General features: G+C 38.3%; 1 protein-coding gene across 5 annotated transcripts in view; it reads left to right on the top strand.

The window, feature by feature from the left end:
• Positions 1-23692, top strand: part of OPRM1 (opioid receptor mu 1) — a 170563-nt gene that overhangs the window by 31929 nt on the left and 114942 nt on the right. For 2 of the 5 annotated variants that reach the window (XM_047769887.1, XM_047769884.1), the window contains exons 2-3: positions 11924-12276; positions 13120-13640. In XM_047769887.1, the coding sequence (XP_047625843.1) occupies positions 11924-12276; positions 13120-13640 (874 nt within the window). Of the gene's footprint in view, positions 1-11923; positions 12277-13119; positions 13641-15926; positions 16174-16810; positions 16905-23692 lie in introns of those variants that run through there. The other 3 variants (XM_047769883.1, XM_047769885.1, XM_047769888.1) reach the window with 3 other exon arrangements.

Genomic DNA, 23692 nt, shown 5'->3' with positions numbered 1-23692 from the left:
TTATACTTTCTTCTCAGATGTTCTTCCTCTGTTCCTGCTTTATATATACTACCCATATGCTAACTACGCCCAGGTTCACACCTCCAGCTCTGTCTTGTCTTCTAGTCTCCATACTCCAACCACTTATGTAATTGCTTCATCAGCTGTCTAATAAGCGCTCCATAAAATGAGAACCTGAAGTACTACCCAGTGCTTATTGTCCTTTTTAGTAATTCCTTTTTACCCTACAGCTCTTCTGTCTTTGGAACTAGACTCTGCAAAAGAGCCCAGAGAGGATGAAAAATAAAAATCTTGACTATATGGTCCATAGTAAGGTTTTGAAAGCCGTAGATTGATAAGAAAATGGTATTTCCCTGCCACACAGAGGAGAGAGAACTTTCTGGACTGGAGGAAGGCCATTTGGAGGGATAGGAAGAAGAAAACAGAAAGTTCAGCCCTTAGAATGGGACCCTGTCCTTAACACTTGCCCATCTCATTCCTGGGGAAAACTCTTTTTTTTTTAATTTATTTTATTGAAGTATAGTTGATTTGCAATGTTTTAATTTCTTCTGCACAGCAAAGTGATTCAGTTATACAAACATATATTTTTTTTGTATTCTTTTCCATTATGGTTTATCTCAGGATTTTTAATATAGTTCCCCTGTGTCATACACCAGGATCTTGTCATTTATCCATTTTATATATAATAGTTTGCATCTGCTAATCCCAAAATCCTATTCCATTTTCCCCAACCTCACTTCCCCCATGGCAACCACAAGTCTGTTCTCTATGTGAGTCTGTTTCTGTTTTGTGAATAAGTTCTTCCATATCATTTTTCAGATTTCATGTATCAGTAATATCATATTGTATTTGTCTTTCTCTTTCTGACTTACTACACTTATTTTGATAATCTCTGTTGCTGCAAATGGAATTATTTCATTCTTTTTAATGGCCAAGTAGTATTCCATTGTATATAGAGACCACTTCTTCTTTATGCATTCATCTGTAAATGGACATTTAGTTTGTTTTGATGTCTTGGCTATTGTGAAAATAGCCAAGTCCCTATTGCTGTGAACATAGGGACTCACTTATCTCTTTGATTTATCAATTTGTCCAGATATATGCCCATGAGTGGGATTGCTGGATCACATAGCAACCCTATTTTTAGTTTTTTGAGGAATCTTCATATTGTTTTCCATAAGCGGCTTATTTTATTTATATTTATTTATTTTTATTTTAGTTTTAGTTTTTTGAGGGATGTTTTCCATAAGTGGCTCATCTTATTTATATTTATTTTTATTTATTTATTTATTTATGCACCTATTTATATTCCCAGGGAAAAATTTATTGGAGTATAAATTTAAAATATTATTGTTAATACACAATAAGAGATTTGACGTCATCCCTGGCTGGAATTCTGCAATGAATTTTGTGAGATGCCTCACAAAGTATCCCAAGGCACCACTGTATAGCTACAGTAGAGGAGAAATGGTGTCAAGGCAGAGCTAGGCAAAGAGAAGAACTGAGATGGTCTTACAATACAAACAGCCTTCAGCATCTGCCCATGCGGAACGCACAGATACACAGGACCTGATTATACTGCCGTTGTACGTAAGGGACTCGTGCATCCAAGTATTTTGGTACCCACCGAGGGTCCTGGAACCAATCCCTCAGGAATACTGATAGCTCTATATGGAGACCTAAAAACGGGGCATAGGAGATAATTGGAGTTGAGAACTATTGTGCCATCTAGAGGCAGCCCTATTATATGCAGTAAGTGAGGCAGAAAGTCCAGAGCAGAAATCAGAGAGGTTATGGCTTTGAATCTCAGGAAGAGCTCTGTGACTAGGAACTGAGATGCGGCCAGGGGTGAGTTCAGGAATATGTGAGGTGAAACTTAAAGCTCATATACTTTGGTGTGTTCTTTAAGAAAATGATATAAGCTTACAAATAAAAAAAAAATTTTGGCCACACCTGTGTCCTGTGTAAGTTCCTAAACCAAGGATCCTACCACACCACAACAGCAACCCAAGCTGCTGCAGTGACAATGCCAGGTCCTCAACCTGCTCACCACAGGAGAGCCCCCCCCAAAAAAAACTGTAATTAAAACAAATAATTAAATTGAAAAATCATAAAAGGTACAAAATTCTAAAAGCTAAAAAATACAAATATATCAAAAACCAGAAAAATAATTTTTATTAGTCAGCTTCCTGCCATACCTCTATAATACTGTCCTAAATTTTAGGCTGTATATTTTTCAAGTGCCTCATTAATCAGTAACACTTTTGTATTATCATTTTTATGGGAAAGAAGAAAAATATTTAATTTTTCCTCTAGCATAGGTGATCAGAATCTATTTATTTTTATGGATACTGTTGAAAAATTACTTTCCATCCTACAAATTTATATTGGAATTGTAGAGTAAATTTTTAAGACTGTAAAATTTGTCCAAATTTCTATCAAATTTTTTTCTTATATGAGCTATAGATTTATAAGGAAAATATCATACAAGTAAGATGTGATCTAATATTTTAGGATACATAAAATATATGATTTCATATATAGACATACTCATAGCTATAGTATTGCTAAAAACTTGCACTTTCAAAAGCAAGAATTCTGATAAATTCTATTTCAAACAATTGCCATCAGGAATTATAGTCTATGAATTGTTGCATTTTGCATTGTATAATCAAAATATGATAGAAAATAATTATTTTGTTAAATATTGATAAAAATCAAATTCCTCATTTACAAAAACATGCATCTTAGAGATGAGAAAATTTTTCTATAGACTAGTTTCTGGCTCCAGCATTTAAACTCATTTCTCTCCCATATATATTCTGATGCATCGTGTATAACATTCATTTACTCTCTCTTTCTCTCCCTTTTTCTCTTCCTTCAACATTCTTCACATTTTGCATCATACAAAAAGGCAAGCTTACTTGCTTGATTGGCATTACCATTAGACATTGAAGACATAAATAAATTGCTCCAGCTCAACTGCAAACATATATTCAGGTGCTTAATGGTCATTTTTCTTTTGTTTCACAACATACTACACTCAAAATTGAACTTTACATCAGTACCAAATCTGCTTTTCCTCTCCTCCTTCTCTGTGAAATAATGATATTCCCACCTGTCCATTCTCGCCTGCTAGAGTTTTGGAATTGTGTATCAGCCTTTCTCCTTTCCTCCCTATTTCTAATTTTGTCTTAATTACTTCAACTGTACATTGTTACTTCTTCTCCAACTGATTATTTTGCTGTAACTGATTGGGATGATGGTGAAGGTAGTGTGGTCGGTAGAGGGTGAGAAATAAGCATGCTTGGAGAAGCACTGCATTGGGGAAACCAATGGCAGATTGAAAATGTCCCAGAGAGTTGGAAATATAGTTATGGAACTTGAGAAAGAGAGGTTGTGAGTCAACTACATAGAACCGATAGATTTAAATCATGGCTTGTGAGAGAGTAGAGCAAAGGAAATGGATCAAACTCCATTCACCTTTTAAAAATATGATTCTATGACAACATTCAGTATAATGAAATAATATCTCAAAATGTCCAAGATATTCCCAGCTTGGGCATCTTTGAAAAGAAATGAAAAAGCTTTGCATGCCTACCTTGTTTTAGCTACCCAGTGGGTTGAGTAATCAGCAAAGCACATCCAGAAATACATAAGGCTCACAAGACAGTTACAGCACAGAAGGTACATTTTAATTTTAAATGGAGCCTAGGGAAATAGGGGAAAAGGTCTCAAACATTTGTACATCTCTCTATGCCTATGTTCTTCCACCATGAAGGAAGGTTATCTGAAAATGTGGTCTCGAAAGCCCCTTTCAGGTCTTACTTCTCATCATTCCATGCAATGACCAAAAGTCATGACCAAAGTTCTTTTTAATCTGACAACAAATTGACAAGACAAAAAGGAATATTCCCTTTTGACTTTTACTTCAAAAGCCACTGCTTCCCTTAAAAAGCTTGTTTCATCTTACCACAAAAAATAAAATAATCCAAACCATTATTCTTATGTGAATTCAGTTCCATTTACTGGTACCCACCTTGTGCTGGGTTCTGCGTTGAATGGATGGTTCAATTATATTTTTTAACTTTTCTGTTCATGTTCTCTTCCATTTTATATTTGTTTTGAGTGATTATATGCACAACATCATCACCAAAATCATAGGTGAAATCTTACATCTATTGCACTAATTGTAGAAAATAATAATTCTACTGATCATCTACACCCTATAGCATATACTTGAACTTCTTCAAAAAGCAATTTTCTAATATTGCCATTGGTGGAATTGTTTTATTATATTTGAAGTTTTCTCTTTTGTTCCTCCCATATTAAAGAAATAACTGGGGATACATCATTATTAGATGTTAGTGGTAATGCACACTTGATCCCTTTTTATATTCAAAACTTTCAGATCCAAAAATCAGATCTTAGAACTCTCATATTTGAAAGCTAAAGTATTTCTAAAATTTAAAAACCCAACCTTTAGCATAAAAAAAAAATTGGTTATCTGTGAAGCAAAAGTTTAAGGGATATGTTCTAATGATATTGTCCAGTAATTTGGTCTAGAGAGACATAAATCTATATTTCAGGAAACAAAAATCAAGTCACAAACAAGAAATCTCTTCCAATTATAACGGTGTATATACATCAGAGGATCTACCACGGTAGTATTTTTGTATAACACATACATGTTTTTTATCACAGAGTACAGGAATCAAGGAAAAAAACATTATTTTTTCATATAAACTTCTCATGAGATAAATGTTATTCACGTCTAAAGTCACATTATCAGAAATTAAATAAAGCTGGAAATAAGCACTTCCAAAAAGCATAATGCCAAAAATGGTAAAGCAAAATCTCTTGGCCGTACTTCCTTTCCTCTGCATTGATGTGTGGCCCCGTTCTCCACCTCAGTTTCCCACTCTAACAGGAGGATTTTAAGGGCCTCACAAAAAATGCATGCAGTAAAATAAGAGAAATGAAGAAGAAAATAGACAAGTAGGAAGCCAAACGAGAATGAAATGATGAGATTCGTGGGAGACATAGTACAACTGAAATGTATTAGATTCCGGTGTCATTAGAATTCTATGCAATTTTTTTTTTTCGTCTTTTTGCCTTTTCTCGGGCCGCTCTCGCGGCATACGGAGGTTTCCAGGCTAGGGGTCGAATCGGAGCTGTAGCCGCCAGCCTACACCACAGCCACAGCAACGCGGGATCCGAGCCACGTCTGCGACCTACACCACAGCTCACGGCAACGCCGGGTCCTTAACGCACTAAGCAAGGCCAGGGATCGAACCCGCAACCTCATGGTTCCTAGTCAGATGCGTCAACCACTGCGCCACGACAGGAACTCCCTATGCAATTATTAAAAGAAGCCACACATTTTACTCAGATTTTCTTTTTCAAACACCAAATGTAAACATAAAAATACCATCAGATGTTCTTTTCACATTTTCTAATTATAAAGTCCCTCCATTTCTTCAAGAAAGCAGGTTTTTGTCCTTGTTCCATCTGAAAGATTTTTTTTTTCACCAATTGTCTTCAATGAGGTATGAAGTAGGAAGAAATTAAGACTATAGAGAACAAAAGGAAAAGAAGTAGGTGTGGATGAGGAGGGAGTACAGAGATGAAAGAGGCAATTGACCTTTGGAAGGAGATGCCTCTCTTTAATTTCCCTTAAACCTCTCTCTGTCTACTCTTTTGAGGCAAATTATCAAACAGTAGACACTTTCTTGTTTGCAGGGCTGAGGTCTGAGATGATTGCTCTCTTCTTTTGCTACTACAAACTCCTTGGAAAATTGGTGTTTGACCACTGAACACTTTGAAGTGAATGTAAATGAAACGTTTTAGAATATTGTATAGCAAAATGAGAAATCCCCTGTTCCCTCCTTTATTAAGCTAATAGAGAACAGAACAGAAAAGAACAAACTAATATGTGATCTCTTTCTGTTAATACCTAATGAGTGTGTATCCCTGGTTTTGGCTTTGGTTATTTTCAATCTCTATCGCTGTCACACACACACAAATTTGCCTGATATATCAGAACGAATGTATGATGAAGGAGAAATTCAGGTAGGTACTCACACAACCAATTTTTTCAACTAAACAATAACCTGAAAAGTAGGACATGCACCTTTATGTCATTGGATTAATCCAGTTAATCATGAGTATTCAGAGATGACACTCTAAAGAGGTTTTTCCCTCCCATTAAAAAATGTGAACTTCTCTAAGTGAGGGTAAGTGGACATAAAAGTCATGGCAGATGAGAAAAAGTATCTTTCCAAGCACAATGCTGAACATATAAAAGGGGCTCATTGAATCCTTACTGAGTTAGATATCTTCCGTCTCCACTGATAACAGAGAAGAAAAAAAAGAAGAGAAAAACTCCATTTGGTAAAAACATCAAAGGGCAGAAAACCAGCCCAAAAAGAGGCAAAAAATCTTCTGTACATCCCAGCTCCTCCAATTGTGAACTCCCAAAACAGGTGGCAGAGCCCTGTGAAGGGCCTGACTGGGGAATAAATTGACAAGCTGGATTCTAGAATATGTTCTTCCTTGTTTCAAGTATCCCTGGTCAGTTTTATTTCTGGCCCAAGATAGAGTCCTCACAATTCAAGATTTAACATACAGGAGTTCCCGTCATGGCTCAGTGGTTAACGAATCCGACTAGGAACCTTGAGGTTGCAGGTTCGATCCCTGACCTTGCTCAGTGGGTTAAAGATCCGGCATTGCTGAGAGCTGTGGTGTAGGTCGCAGCTGCGGCTCAGATCCCGCGCTGCTGTGGCTGTGGTGTAGACCGGCAGCTACAGCTCCGATTAGATCCCTAGCCTGGGAACCTCCATATGCCGTGGGAGCAGCCCAAGAAATGGCAAAAAGACAAAAAACAAAAAACAAACAAAAAAAAGATTTAACATATAAACAAAATAGAACAACAACAAAAGATTTGCAAAGCCCATCCCCTGGGTATACAAGAGTAGTTTACTAGGTATAGCGTCATTTACCACAAAGTGCTGAAAAACTCACTATTTTGGAAAGTTGTAACTATTGAGGAAATGACACGAAGAATGGGTCTGAAGATAAATAGGAATTATCCTATAACCACAAAAAAGAAAGGATATTTACAAACAAAAGTTTTATGTGGGTCACAGGAGAATAGGTGAGCTGCCAAGGAAATGGGGTTCGTATGCTTCTTCCCCAACACAGAATCTAGAAGCTCCATAAACTCACTCTAATGGTTCAAGTGTTGAAGAGGTTCTGAGAAGAATGCATTTTTTAAATTGCACTTTCTGTCATTGAAATCCATATAGCAAATAAGCTAGGCAACCATTTAGAACAAATTTTTAAAATTCATGCAAGGAAAGTTTCGATGGGATAACTAGGAAGGAAAAAATAGCTTGGTCCGCTACTTGGAGGAGAAGACCCAGTTCAGTGAGAATGGTCAGGAGAGCCCTGTAATCCAGGTGAGACACGCTGAGAAAATGTCATATAACCCTCCCAGTTCCTTTCGCCCACTCTGCCACTAAATTCATTGATGACACAGTAAGAGGTAATAAGCACAAAGATCCGGAAAAGGATTGTGTGTTGATACCCAGAAGGTCTAACCAGATAAAGTGAACAGAGAAGGTGATCTTTCACCTCCCCTCTTTGGCATCCTTGCTAACTCTGTCTGCTCTTATAACTGGGAGTGTGACCGATCATTCGCATAACTTTCCTAGAGCGGTGTTCACACCGCCACCTCGGAACAGAACAGAATGAAAAGCTCGTGTTTGCTGGACAGCAGGATCCTTTCTCTGATCAGACTATCCCTTCAGGTTAAAGTCTTTGGAGATACGCTAGAGGCAACTGGAATCCCCAAACCTTTAGTCTTGTATAATTAATCCTCTTTCACATATTTAGGAAACTCCTGAACCCTCTTTTTATATGTTGCTTTGATTCAAAGTGTGAGTAATTGGAATAAGAATGCTGGTTATCTTTAGAGGAAGGCTCTTTGGATACATTGAGAAAATTAAATACAATTGCTCCTGTAACATGCCAATTGAAATAGCTTTTATAGATAAAGTTTCAATTTTCCTTTTGTGATTAATGTAGGACCCTAACCTCATTTTGTTTCACAAACATCTCATTCTGGGGGAGGAAAGGATTACTTTTTTTACATCAATAAGTACCTAGTCCTAAGATGAGCCTGAGGAAAAGGTTAGAAGTATGATGAGTCATAAACTGACAATAAAGAACTTGATTATTTAACATAAAACATTCTACTAAAGATATATGAAATATAAGGTCTGCTGGCTGGGAAGGTGACTAATGCAATTGAGCATGTCTTTGCTTCACCAAGTCTATAATCTATGGTGTAGTTAGCAAGGTTTCAGGAGGGTTATTCTTTTCTGCTTTGGAGGGGAAATTTCTGCTCATAAACAGCATTAAAATTTTTTAAGCTTCTTGAGCACAAGGTCAGTTATTCTAACATCTTACAAGTCATATTTTTTAATTTGTTTTTGTACTTTCGAGGAACTTCTCCAAGTTATTTTTATGTTTGCCACAGAGTCCTCACTAAAATCAAATCCATTTATCTCCTCAAGTTCAATGGCTTTCTCTATCTTCTCTCTTTTACATCCTTTAAGGAAGTCAAACTTCTAAAGCAAGTCAAAAGTCCCCAATCTGAAAATGGGGAGCCTTTTTGGCAGTAAGGCAACTTTTGATGTTACAGCAGATGAGACTGGGTGTCAGAATTTTGAGCCTATCAGCCCTAAGGAAGTTTTTGAAAAAAATCTCTTTTTATAATCTCAGCTTCTTGCTGCTAAAAAAAAAAAAAGAAAAAAAAACTTTTAGGACAATAAATTGGCCCTTAACAAATATTACAGAGCCTGTACGATCACCCCCTCTAACCAACAGCTATCTAGTACTGAATGAGTTAGACTCTTAATTTCATGTGACTGAAAAGCAATTAACACAAGCTCAGCTTTAGGAAGAATTTCCTCCACGATGTAAATAAACATTTCAAGGTAGACCTGTCTTTAGGTATGAGTTTCTCTCTCATGCACTCAGATCTACCTACTCTTGGTTAAATCCATTTTCAGACAAGCTCTTCCAACAACTACATACCTTACATCCTCTCGAGTTAAATTATTTAAGAATAATACACTCTTTCCCCAGATCGTTGGCTCTAATTGAAACACGACACCAATGCTGAACACTCACGTTCTATCTTCATGCCTCGAACTAGCATTAAAGTGCATTGCAAAGCACATGGACTGAGAGTGGGAAAAAGAGGGCTCCTTAGAGTGAACTTGAGGTCCCGTTACTGACAGTAAATACATGTGGAATGTTAAATATATTTGACAGTTTGACAATATATTTGCAAGATATTCTTCTACCATCAGATATAATTTGTTAGTATGTCACCATACATGTTTATCTCTTCTACTTGGTAATTCTAATTTCTGCAGCTTTGAGGACTTATAACACACCTAAATACTTACCTCAAACAGAAAGAACACATGTTCATGCAAATACTTGTAAACGAATGTTCGTAACATCTACTTTGTACCATCTAAAAAGTGGATGCAAAGCAATCCCCATTAATAGATGAATGGATAAAATGTTATCGCATATTCATACAATGGAATACCACCTGGCAATAAAAAAGTGCCGTGTCCAGTGCTGCAGGGCAATGAGAATCCTGAAAGAGGGATGGCGCGGAATAACAAAACACACAAGACTCTTTTACATTTAGAGAGTGGGGGTCCAGGAGGCACTCTGTTTCCGGGAACAAAGGCACTGGGCTTTAGCCCACAGGACTTTTATTAAGGAAGCTGCCTTTGTAGATTAGTGAGCAGGACCAGGCAGAGGCAATGACAAAGCTACCTCTTAGTGAATAACAAAGGAAACTATTAGCACCGGTGCATCCCTCTAGGGCATAGTGCAGCTGCTCCTAGAATAGCATAGTTTATGCATAACTCCCTAATTTTGTCTTTGAAGGAGACCCTGTACTTTAGAACTCTGCATCAGCAGATACTCGCCTTCCGCAGAGTTCAGCTGTTCAGCGGTCTCCAACAAAAAAGAATGAATTATTGATATACGCAACAACATGAATAAATTTCAAAGAGTGAAAGAAGCTAGACCAAAAAAAAAAAAAAAAAGTACATACTGAATGGTTCTATTTACGTAAAATTCCAGAAAATGTAAACATCTATAAGACAGCAGATCCAGATCAGTGACTGCCTAGAGAGCAGGGAGAGAGGGGGTCAAGGTAGAGAGGGGCAAGATGGAATTAAAAAGCTGCACAAAGAAACTTTGGAGGGTTACCGATACGTCCATTATCTTGATCAAGAGTTGGCGGGTTTATCGCTATAAAGGAACAGATAATAAATATTTTAGACTTTACAAGCCACATAGTCTCCATGGCAACTACTCAACTCTGCCATTGCATCAACAGAACAGCCATAGATGAAAAGGAATTCAATGAGTGTGAGGGTGTGCCAAGAGAACTATTTATAAAAGCAAGTAGCAGTAGCAGTCAAACTTCACTCAGTATGATAATTTCGAGGTCCATCCATGTTGCTGCAAATAAGACAGTGAAAGACAAATACCATATGATATCACATGTATGTGGGATCTAAATAAAAGGAAACAAATGGACTTATTTGCAGAACAGAAACAGATTCACAAACTTTGGAAAACTTACGGTTACCAAAGGGAACTGGTGGGGGGGGGTTGGGATTGGCATATGCACACCGAGGTATATAGAATGATTGGCCAACCTGCTGTACAGCACAGAGAACCCCACCCAGGATTCCGTGATAATCTATGTGGCGAAAGAATCTGAAAGAGAACAGATGTGCGTACATGTATAACTGAATCAATTTGTTGTACAGCAGATATTATCACAACTTTGAAGATAAACTATACCTCAATAAAACTTTTCCTCAAAATGGGGTGGGGGGGAAGTTGGGAAAACCATGAGGAAAAAAAAAACAAGTAGCAGTGTAACTGAGTGTGCAGACTAATCCTGATCTTGATTATGGTGATGGTTTCAAAAGTGTGTACATATAGCAAAATTTCTCAAATTGTACATTTGAATGATATGCCTCCGTAAAGTTATTAAATAATAAAACCCAAAACCACCTTAGTTTCCCCATCACAGACTGGATCAAGTTTAATCTACTCACCATGCTACATAATCCCCTCTATGTGCTGGTCCTCCTCTGTCAGACCTATTGTTGCTCCTGGTGGGATTTTACTCTCGCAGGGCCAAATACGCATCCTACCATCTCAACTCTGTGCCTTTGTCTGGACTTTCTTTCAGTCTTCAATGATCTACTCCTACCAACTGTGCATCTCCACGCCCAAGACACCTTCCTTCGTTCGTCATCTTACCTTTACTACTCTCTGTCTCCTCTCTGTGCTCCCATAACGGCTCGTATATTTGTGAGTGAGGACATGCATATGCAAATACACAATCACATATGTACACTCTCACACAATTACATTGCTCCATAATTTTAACTCTATATCTTTAAATTTTCTCTTACGCATATAGAAATAAAAAGCATTATTACCCCACATTTGAATACTTGACTGAGTGCTCCCTGTGTCTAGTATACCTATCACACAGTGCCTGGCATGACAGCTACTATTATCATCATTTTATAAATAATATAACCGATAGGGAAGAAAATTATATACTTAGCCCATAGGTACATGGTTATACATGATCAATCTAGAGCTAGAAAATAGTTCCTCAATGTCTAATCTCAAATGCTTTCCACTAATCCTTATGCTTGTTTTTGCTTTGGTTTCAGCAAGGGGGTTGTTTTGTTGGTTTTTAGTTTGTGTTTTGTTGTTTTGTTTTGTTTGAAAGCTTCACTGTATTTCACACTTTTTTTTTTTTGGACTGTTCTGCTGCTCTTCTTCCGTCTCCTAGATACACCAAAATGAAGACTGCCACCAACATCTATATTTTCAACCTTGCTCTGGCGGATGCCTTAGCAACCAGTACCCTACCCTTCCAGAGTGTCAATTACCTAATGGGAACATGGCCGTTTGGAACCATCCTCTGCAAGATCGTGATCTCCATAGATTACTACAACATGTTCACCAGCATATTCACCCTCTGTACCATGAGCGTGGATCGCTACATCGCCGTCTGCCATCCCGTCAAGGCCCTGGACTTCCGCACTCCCCGCAATGCCAAAATCATCAACGTCTGCAACTGGATCCTCTCTTCAGCCATTGGTCTGCCTGTGATGTTCATGGCAACAACAAAGTACCGGAATGGTGAGGGATGCAGCACCTGAGGGATGGTGACTCCATAGACAGATATATTGATGAAGTCCTGAGCCAAGTAGAATTGATGGAGTGGTCCAAAGCCATAGTCAGACTGTAATATTAATGATTCTTCCTAGCAAAATACTTTTGAATATTTTGAGATAAAAATTTCTCAATTTACTTAAATTTCAAATTTTTCTAGGAACTATTTTAAAGAGAAAATAATCCGTAATCTAATAGTTCCTAATTTCTTTGCACTTACTTCATCAAAATGATGGGAAAATAGGAGTTCCCGCTGCGGCTCAATGAATTAAGAATCTAACTGCAAGGGCTTGGGTCCCTGAGGAGGTGCGGCTTCGATCCCTGTCCCCCGTGCAGTGGCTTAAAAGATTCCTGGCATTCAATCCCTGGCCCAGGAACTTCCATACACCATATATGCAACCATTAAAAAAAGGGGGGAGGTTGGGAAAATAAGAACATAGCTCTTTTGAAAGTAATTAAATTTTAAACCCAAAGAGGATTAAGTGGAAGCTTGTTTTAAAATCTCAGGTGGCTGCTTACATGACAAATTTATCTTTTTAAGATTTTATATCAGAATGATGAACCAACCGTCAAAAAGTGGAATCCATCAGCTGGAAATTCCTATAGAGTTTGGACAGTGATTATAGACTTTGGACAGAGCTGAGTCTCCTCCACAACGTCTTTAAATCTCCCCTTCCTTGCTTATGTAGGAATAACCACAGGTTAGCTCAGGTCAAGGCTGTAAATAAGAGAGCAAAATGGCAATGTTAATACCTAATAACATAATTAAATGTTGCTTGCTAACTCTTGCTTATAATTCTTTTCTACTAGGTTCCATAGATTGTACACTAACATTTTCTCACCCAACCTGGTACTGGGAAAACCTGCTGAAAATCTGTGTTTTCATCTTTGCCTTCATCATGCCTGTCCTCATCATTACAGTGTGTTACGGGCTGATGATCTTACGCCTCAAGAGTGTTCGCATGCTCTCTGGCTCCAAAGAAAAGGATAGAAACCTGCGAAGAATCACCAGGATGGTGCTGGTGGTTGTGGCTGTGTTCATTGTCTGCTGGACTCCCATTCACATTTACGTCATCATTAAAGCCTTGATTACAATCCCAGAAACTACTTTCCAGACTGTGTCCTGGCACTTCTGCATTGCTCTAGGTTATACAAACAGCTGCCTGAACCCAGTCCTTTATGCATTTCTGGATGAAAACTTCAAACGATGCTTCAGAGAGTTCTGTATCCCAACCTCCTCCACCATTGAGCAGCAAAACTCCGCTCGAATCCGTCAAAACACCAGAGACCACCCCTCTACAGCCAACACGGTGGACAGGACCAACCATCAGGTACACAGCTTCTAGAATTGGGTATACTTACTGGGGGAGACATAACAATTATGGAGCTTTTTAAAATCCAAGATTTTAATCCATTAGAAGTGGCTCAGTAGGAGTTCCCGTCGTGGCACAGTGGTTAACGAATCCGACTAGGAACCATGGGGTTGAGGGTTCGGTCCCTGCCCTTGCTCAGTGGGTTAACGATCCGGCGTTGCCGTGAGCTGTGGTGTAGGTTGCAGACGCGGCTCGGATCCCGCATTGCTGTGGCTCTGGCGTAGGCTGGGGGCTACAGCTCCTATTCAACCCCTAGCCTGGGAACCTCCATATGCCGCGGGAGCGGCCCAAGAAGTAGCAACAACAACAACAACAAAGACAAAAAGACAAAAAAAAAAAAAAAAGAAGTGGCTCAGTAACCAGGGGATTAAAGTCAGTATAAGGACGGAAAGAGGCAGAGAGCAAATTATAATCATTGTGACAGAGAGGCACTTCATTGTATAAACTGAGCTGTACATATTTGGTACATATTCATTTGATATAGAGACATACCAATTAGAAATCCATAAGTCTGGGAGTTCCCATCGTGGCTCAGTGGTAACTAACCCGACTAGTATCCATGACGATGCAGATTCGATCCCAGGCCTTGCTCAGGGGATTAAGGATCTGGTGTTGCTGTGAGCTATGGTGTAGATCGCAGACACAGCTCAGATCTGATGTTTCTGTGGCTGTGGTGCAGGCTGGCAGCTGCAGCTCCAATTGACCCCTAGCCTGAGAACTTCCTTATGCCACAGGTGCAGCCATAAAAAGACTAAATTTTTAAAATTTTTTAAAGAAATCCATAAATCTGCTAAAAATCTGTATCTTAACAGCCTTTTCTTCTATGCAAAAATAATGACCTCAGATAACTGAAAAGGACCCTAATCTAGAATTCTTCCCATTTGCCCCAGTGTGAGAGAGTGCATGCATATCACTCCCAAAGTCACTGTCACTTCTCAAAAGCCAGTCCTGCTCTGCTTCTGCAGTGACAGAGAAAGCGACAGCACTTTGCCCACTGCAGTGATGGGTACAAGATGTTCCTAGCAACTCAGTGTCACAGCAAAAGAGAAAAGGAAATAAAATGACTGGCCCTTAACTTTGTTAAGTCATTGATTTATAAACTTTTTAGATCTGAACACCAACCATATGATGTAATTGTTAGAACTAAATCAGATTTATAATAGACATTGTATCAGTTGAGGTTAATATCATGAGCAGTGATTATCTGTTGGAAGATAATTCCTACGAGCAGAAGTGTAAAGATGGGAGACTGCCAAGATTTACACACAACAGTACAATTACATGAGAAATCAAAAAAAGAGGAGAGAGAAAAATCTGTCTCTAAGTTAATATTGCCTTGTTAAGCCACTGGTTTGGAAAATTTAGAGTCTGACCTGTAATGTAAATCAGTCACTTCATTATTAATATGAATTCAAGTAAGTAATTTTCCAAATAAGAGTGCCAGCATTTCCAAATCACTGCCTGTGTAATTTTATAACACAGAATTCAAATTTAAACTCCCCGTGAAAGTAAATCCTCATGTCAGAACCTTAGATAAAGTTTCTAAGATCAGGGAACAGAACTCTGGGGACAGATGGCTCCCTAGAAATGACCAGAAAGTCAAACTGAGGAGCCAGAGGACCCTTAGGGTTCAGCTGCTTCCTCTTTGCTTTCTCTTCATCACACTCCACCCTGCTATGTCCTGTCACCCCCCCCCACTACCGTCACCAGACCCAACCCAGGCTCACCCCTTGTAATTGACCACAGGACTAATGTAATAGGGCCCAGAAGGATCTGCCATGGGGGACATCCATCTTCATTCCCTTGATATTGAATAATGCTGAAATGAACCCAGGAACTGGAAAGCCCTAGGGAGTATGAAGTAATGATGGCAGACCTACTTCCTCCAAAGGGAAATTATTAACGTATTATATCTCACTTCCAATTCCATTTCAGAAATGAAAGCCATAAAGAAATGTTTTTCTACTCTGCTCCTTCTTTTTTTTTTTTTCATATCAAGACCTCTAAACCTACTCCTTTGACTAAGCAGCTCTCCTTCTCAATGGCTATGGAAACCTTGTCAATAACTTAAACAGGGTAGGAATTTAAACAGACTTTTCTCTGACTTGAGGATAATGCAGTAAAGAATGCAACGTAAAATTTCTAGTCCTAAACTAAGGTTATCATAAGGTTTTACATTGGAGCAATATATTTCTTTGGAGCAAAATGATGGCCATTTTAAAGGATTGGTTCTTTCTCCTAAAGCACCTAATTATACCTCCCTCCTTTCAGGCACCTTAGAGTGTGGGTCTTGGTATTGTACCCTGGACCACTGCTGAGTCTCTTGTCACATCTGATTCTCTCAGTATCCTTCACTTGCCTTGCTCTCCTGGAAATACAGTCCCAGCCTGACTGGTGGAGCGTTTTCCCTGAACTCAGCCTGCCTGTCCTTCAGTTGCCCCAACACTGCCCTTGACTGCCCTCCAAATCCAGCATTTTCACATTAGTATGGTCCTTGCACAGCCAGGGAGAGGAGAAAGGAAGTAATTGGGGAAGCTCTGTTCTAAGTAACTAAAGGGTTTGTTTTAAAAATACATCCGATTAGGGCTTATCTTCAATGCTGCCTCTATGAAGCAGGATCAGTGTCAGATAACAGCAGAAACACATTAGCCCTGGAATTGGCTGCTTTCCCAAAATGCCCAGCTGGGAGAGCTGGACAGAGAAGAACAGCTGCCAGGAAAAGAGGAAAAGACACCCTGACATATTTGAAAATTAAGATAAATAACTCAAAGATCCCTTCACTCATCTCCACCGATGTGTCATCGTTAGCATCAGTTACACCCAGACATCTAGAACATTTCAGAAACCTTCTATATGTCTAGAGGACGTAGCTGAGTAGTTGTACAAATTCAGTATCTGACAAAGAGGCTTTGATTTATTTTTATTTTTATTTTTGAAGTCATGAGCCATCATGTTAGGAAACAAAGCCAAGCAGATTTACATTAACTTTCTAACTGCTTTCTAACTGTTTGAAGTCTGTGCTGTTGTAAATGTTTATGTCCTGCCTACATAGTTTTGTTTTCTCCAAGAAATATGTTGTACTATATATGTCACATCTCAAGCACATTAGTCGACTTCATAGTCTGCAGATCAGAGATCCAATACCAAACCTTCCCAGGGTGTCTGCATTCTGACAACTCTACATATAACGCAAAGTCAAGTGGAGAGTTGGCAGTTACCAAGGTAATTTGATAAGCCATTGGAAAATTCTGTGCCCAGAATAAACCTTGAGTCATACTCACACAGTCAAGAGCTACTCAGACAGTATTTGCTGCATAACAAATCTGTCCAAAATGTAGAGCCTTAAGGCAATCATTGATTCAATTCACAAGCCTATAGATCAGTAATCTGGGCTGGGCTGGGCTGGGCTAGGCAGTTCTTCCCATATTAGCTGGGCACACTCTGTGGTCAGCAGCAGCTGTTCCATTAGCAGTCAGCCAACTGATCTAGAATGGCCATAGCAAGAATGGCTAGCTCCACATGGGTCATCATTTTCCACCATCTGTGTTATCCCAGGCTTGTTGTCATGGTGATCACAGTTTCCAGATTTAAGGGTGGGAAATCAGACTCCACTTATGGATAGTAGGAGCTACGGTCCCTTTGCAAAGGGTGTGGATGTGGGGAGGGGAGTCCCTGTGGCCACTTGTACTAACCATCTACAGGAGGCACAGGCTATGTGGGACAGGCAAGCCACAGCTTCCTGAGAGCACAAGGCAAACTGCCTTTCTCTTTCTGACACCTCCAGTATCTAGCACAGGGTCTGGCACATTCGAAGTACTCCAAAAAGGAATTCCCACTGTAGCTCAGCGAGTGAAGAACCAACAGTGTCCATGAGGATGTGGGTCTGGTCCCTGGCCTCACTGAGTGGGTTAAGGATCTGGCAATGCTGTAGCTGTGGTGTAGGCCAGCAGCTACAGCTCCAATTTGACCCCTTGCCTGGGAATTTCCATATGCCGCAGGTGCGGCCCTAGAAAGAAAGAAAATAAATAAATAAATGTACTCCAAAAATATGTATTGAATAAATGAATGATCAGTGAGCTCTTGATATTTCAGGGGATATGGGGGTGGTAGGAACAACCCCTTTCTTGATGGACAAGCTAAAGGATTGTGTAACACTGACATTATTCCAGGCCCACCATTCAGTAAGAGGAAATACTCAAAGGAGAGAGTCTTCATTTGTTTTTCTCCTCCAGCCTTTAGTCCTCTGATCATAAGTTACACTTTTCAAAATTTTTCTACAATGTTGTAAGTCAACTATACTCCAATCAAATTATCTTTTTAAAAAAATCATATGACAAATTTTTTTTTCCTTACGTTTGGGCTTGTCTTCTATTTTAAGTGCCATTCATGTGGAGGTCAAGAACCCGACTCAGTGCCCAAAAGAGGTCGTGCCAAGGCTCAGTATGGAAAAACTACCAAAAGATGGTCTCCTGTACTTTGTGCATTCTGGGGCCTAGCCCACTGTCCCAGCTGTAGTGCTCCAAGCCTGATGTATGTTCAGCTTGTTGTCTTTATGTTTTCTAGATCTTTGGTAGGGAGACTTAACATTCATTTCCCATCTGCTCTCAATGCAATTTCATTTCTTTGTACCTATACCTCCTTGTTGATGTCCTCAGTGGACTCCGCTGGGCTTCGAAACACTTCCTGACTTTGCTCAAATCAGGCCAGGTCCAGCTCAGATCTGAGATCCTGGCCACTACTGACCTACCTTCCTTGCTTAGTTTCCACCACAACCACAGTCGATAAGACGTTGTTTTGTTTTCACACTTAGATTATTTTGTGAATGTTTAACATTATATGGGAAAAGAAAATTATTGTGTCAGTTGGATTATTATTTGAAGACTTTGGTAATGGTCTCTAACACTTGTATGACAGCATGCAGATTAAAATGTGCTTTTATATGTATTATCGCATTTCCTATTATAACCCTATTGGGTAAATATGAAAAAATAAATGTTCAAGGAGTTTGAATGATTATACAAGATCAAAGCGCCAGTAAGAGACTGGACCCAAACATCTGAACGTCTAATATGAATCCAAAGCTTTTTTCTGCTATCCCACAAAATCAGTAAGTCTTATAGAACAAAATCATATAACATTGATAAAGCTAACACTATGGTACCTCCCGCTAACTTCAGATCAGTATGATAAGCCCATTCCTAGACCCTCAGGTTACTATTTTTAAAGCAGTTTCTTGACACTTTAAACAAAGTAGCAGGTCGAGAAATGAGGAAATGCTTTGTATTTGTATTAACTACAAAACTAAAAGCAGAAGACTAAGTTTTCAAATCAACCACATCAGTATCAAAAATTGGCTCAGTTTTTTTCCAAGACATCTGTGGAGAGCCAGTTTGAGAAGGAAATGCATTTCTATTCCATGACAAAAGCCCCAAATGCAAATAGCTCACAAAATTACTGTGCTTGACCACATGAATGCATATTTTGTGAATGAGGCCGAAGTGACTATTCTTTCAATTCTATGGCTTAAAAAGAAAACAGTTTCCGTTATGAGAGAGAGAGATAGCATACACACGTGTGATATGGGTAGGCCTCTATTCATATGTGGTACTAGAGTATATTTAAGAGTAATACTTTTCATAAATAGCAGAAAGACTTGGTATGCTTCTTTAAACTGGCTATAATCTGGGTGGGGAAAATATTGCTTATTTGGAAATATGTTTGTTTTCACAAAATATTTGGCTTTAAGACTATTAGCAAAGTTTCCTTGTGGCACAGTGGGTTAAGGATCTGGCATTGTCACTACAGCAGCTCAGGTTGCTGCTGGGGCACAGGCTCAACCCCTGGCCTGATAACCTCCTCATGCCTCAGGCCAACAAAAAGAACTATTAGTAATAACAGTGATTGATCAGTTTTGTATCCAGCATATCTTCCTTAATCTATGAGGGGTGGATTATCATCTCTACAGTCGAGGAAATCAGTATTTAAAGAATTAACTTGCCCAAGGTCATAGTTAAAAAGTAGTGGCTGAGGAATAAATCCAGTTGAATTTGATATTGCAACCTAGGCTTTTAATTAATGTGCCATACTGTCTTCCAGTCCTGTTTTCACTTCACTCAGTGATGGTTCTTAGAAAAAAATTTTAGCATTTATATTCTGTCAGTTTGAAGGCCATGAGGTCTTTATGTAGGCTTATTTACATGTATTCATAGTGTATTTGTATATCTGTGTGTAACAGTAAATATTCAAATATATTAAGAATATCATGGAAAATTAGAACTTCACTAATGGGGAACATGGTTATCATTATATGAGCTCAAATTATTTGACTTAAATCTTTGGCCATCAGTAAAGTCATGTTGACTCTCACTGAATGATACCATTTGCTTTTACACAAGTTAAATTTTTTTATCAGTGACAGAGAAGTTTATTTAGTATTTTCATAAACTGACCTGTAGGATCAGGTGCAATCACATTTATCCTATTAGAGAAGGCAGCTTGGCCAGGGCTTGGGGGTGGGGTGCCGGAGGGACCAGGATAGGGAGTCAGGTGAATGTTCTGTCACACTCTGTCTAACCAACATGTGATGAAGAAAGTCCCTTTATCTTACAAAAACTTGGTTTTTTTCAGCCGTCACATTAATAGGTTGAACCCGAAGATTAGTCTGTATAACAGAACTGCAGGTGAATACTAATGTATGAATTAGCTAGACTTCTTCCTGACCGAATACTCTGAACTGGGTTTTAAAGGTTGGAGTAACCAAAGCAATTTACTGCCGCATTTTCTTGTTGTTCCAATTAATGTAACGAACTGCTAAAATAAAGCAACATGCTTTTCTCCAAAATGCTAACTCAAAATGATATGTCATGAATTTAACCTTAAGCAGTAAATTGCCATTTATAATCATTTATCATGAAAAAGTTCTCACGCTAACGTTTAGTGTTTTGGAACAAGTCAATATTTTCTATCTTACAGAGCTTATAATTACGAGACATGGGTACTCTTTTAATCTTCTCAGCACGTGTATTCTTCCATGTTTATGAATTTGAAATACAGTTTTCAAGTATTTTTTTTTGCTTTTGCATTTTTTTCTCACATCAAACAACATCATTGGAAAGAAGACGACCTATCATAAAATAGTCACTAGCTTTTGAATATCATTCTGATTGTGATCATCTTTTGGTCAGCTGCAGTGAGTATTTACAAATTGCTACAATTTTGCAAAAATTATAAATTATTTTGGGGGTGACCTTGTGAGAACTATAAATTTCTAAAATAAAATATGCCAATTTTTCTTCGCTAATTATTATTTCTAAATATTTAAATATTATTGATAATTATTGATCTCCTTTCTAATTATTAATTAATTTATTACTATTATTTAATGAAGAATCAGAGCTTCAGCTTTTGTCGCCTTCTGCCTTTACGTTCAAGAATTTCATTCTTATATGGTAGAGTTCCTAGATTTGAAATGAATAGGAACTTTCCATGATGAAAAGAAATAGTAGGGAGTTCCCGTCTTGGTGCAGTGGTTAATGAATCCGACTAGGAACCATGAGGTTACGGGTTCGATCCCTGGCCTTGCTCAGTGGGTTAAGGATCCAGCGTTGCTGTGATGTAGGTTGCAGAAGTGGCTTGGATCTGGCATTGCTGTGGCTCTGGAGTAGGCTGGTGGCTATAGCTCCGATTAGACCCCTAGCCTGGGAACCTCCATATGCTGCGGGAAAAGGCAAAAAGACAAAAAAAAAAAAAAAGAAAGAAAAAGAAAATAAATATTAGAGCCATATTTTCTATGACTTCTACTTTTACTGCAATAAAATTCCATATATATATATGTATACATATAGATAAATAAGGGGAGGCTAGAAACAGGACTCATTTTGAATGCTAAATAATTGTAATAGTACTTTTTTTTTTTTGGCTTTTTTAGGGCTAGACCTGCAGCATAGGGAAGTTCCTAGGCTAGGGGTAGACTCAGAGCTACAGCTGCTGGCCTAAGCCACAGCCACAGCCACAGCAACACAAGATCTGAGCCACATCTGCAACCTACATCACAGCTCATGGCAATGCCAGGTCCTTAACCCACGGAGCAAGGCCAGGGATCGAACCCTCGTCCTCATGGATAGTAGTCAGGTTCCTTTCCACTGAGCCACAATGGGAACTCCATATAATAGTACTTTTTCAAAGCATGAATAGTTTTCCTAATGCTTGTCCAAAAAATTTTAATGCCAGCTTTCAAGACCTTATGTGAGTTTGGTCATCCTCATTGCCAGGATGTATGCTGAAGGAATGAAGAGTAACCCTACCTGGGTAAGAGATAAGGAGAATTTAATTTAGTGCTTGTCGCTTCACTGTGAATGAAAGGAATGAACCACTTCTTCATTCTATAAAAGGTACCCTGTTAGGAACACATGCAAATAATTAGCCCGATAAATTAGCTCCAAGTAATTACAAATATCCAATAAATATAAGCTGGAAGTTTCATTATAATTTAAAGTACTAGCCCTCTCGGTCCAAAAATGAGTATGTAGAAAAATAATTCATGTTATTTATCTCTATGGAGTGTAGTATTTATTAGGAAGGCTATTCTGTTTTCCATATAAACACCAGAAAGTCTAGGGATACTGGAAATCTACAAAGTCTATCAAGCCCTAGTTGTTTCCTTTTTTTCTACATACATTAATAAATCTTCATAAAGGTTAAGAAAAAATATTTCTTATATATTACATATATGATCGAAGTCCCCATATGATATGTCTAAGTCCCTTAAAGTACAAGAAATGAATATTTTTTTCTTGTGATAAAATAGGTTCTTCTAAGACTTCTGATATTAAGCCAAAAAGTAAAGTATATGGAAATTTACATTAATAAATGAATATCTTAGGCCAATTTAAAAGAAGCTGACATTGAGAAAATGCAGTGAATGGTGGATGTGAAATGGAATATGGTAACTATGTGTTTGACAATGCAATCACCTATTTAACTCATTCCGTGATTTACCAACTTAAAAAGAATATCTCACTCTTGCTGGTCTTTCTTCTTCTTCACTAGGTCAGCTAACATGTCCATCAACTTTTTAAAAATACTGTCTTTGAGCTGCTCTTTGGAAATAAATGAGATGTATGTCACTCACAGAACCCTAAAATGCTGCAGAGAGAGGCTTGCAGAATGGCTGACATGCACTTTAACAACTGAAAATTTTTCTAGCTATTTCAGAAATTCAGTGGAATAAATAGCCTTTCAAATGACTACACTATGAGTAAATATTAACATCTAAGTCCCAACAATGGAATTGGATTTATCAAGTGGATGCAAAATGTTCACAGATTTTAAGATATTGGAACTGAGAAAGAATATAGATTATCTAACCCAAACTTTCCAATGGGGAAATTGTGGGCCAGAAATACATATTTTTATTGCATGCCTTTTTTTCTAAATATAAAATATATAATTGTGAGAGTCTTTTCAAATATGCAGTTTCCAAAAATTGTGACTAAGAAAAAAGATAGATAATTCTATTTTATATAAATTCTAGTATATGTAAAGTTAAGCTATCAACAGGTAAGGGGAAACTCTATAACTAGATAAGAATAACAGATATATTACAAAATCTTTAAAATTTGGATGGCTCATACATTTAGTTGGATCCTACCAATGACCAGCTGAATGTCCTTGGGCAAGTTTCTGAAACTCTCTGTATTTCAATTTCTTTGTATGTAAGAATGGTTACAATTATAATGGCTAATACTGAGTTTTGATGTGAATGTCATGTATAATTGTCTATGCAAAATACACAGAACGGTGCCAGCCAACTGGCTAATATTGCTGGTCTAAGCTACTCAATGAAGTTGTACTGTTTTCATTTCCTTTCTCTTTCCCCCAAGAAGCTGACTTACAGCTCTTACCACAAAAATTTTAAAGGAACGAACTAATGCTGCTAAAAGGGATCATAAATTTGGTCTATCCCTGGCCTTGCAACGTATATCCCTCCCCAAAAGAGAATTACCTGGCCC

This window comes from Phacochoerus africanus, chromosome 2 (assembly GCF_016906955.1).
Source record: "Phacochoerus africanus isolate WHEZ1 chromosome 2, ROS_Pafr_v1, whole genome shotgun sequence".
NCBI classification, from domain to species: Eukaryota; Metazoa; Chordata; class Mammalia; order Artiodactyla; family Suidae; genus Phacochoerus; species Phacochoerus africanus.
The sequence above is the reverse complement of the archived record's forward strand: the minus strand, read 5'-3'. Positions and strand labels throughout refer to the sequence as shown.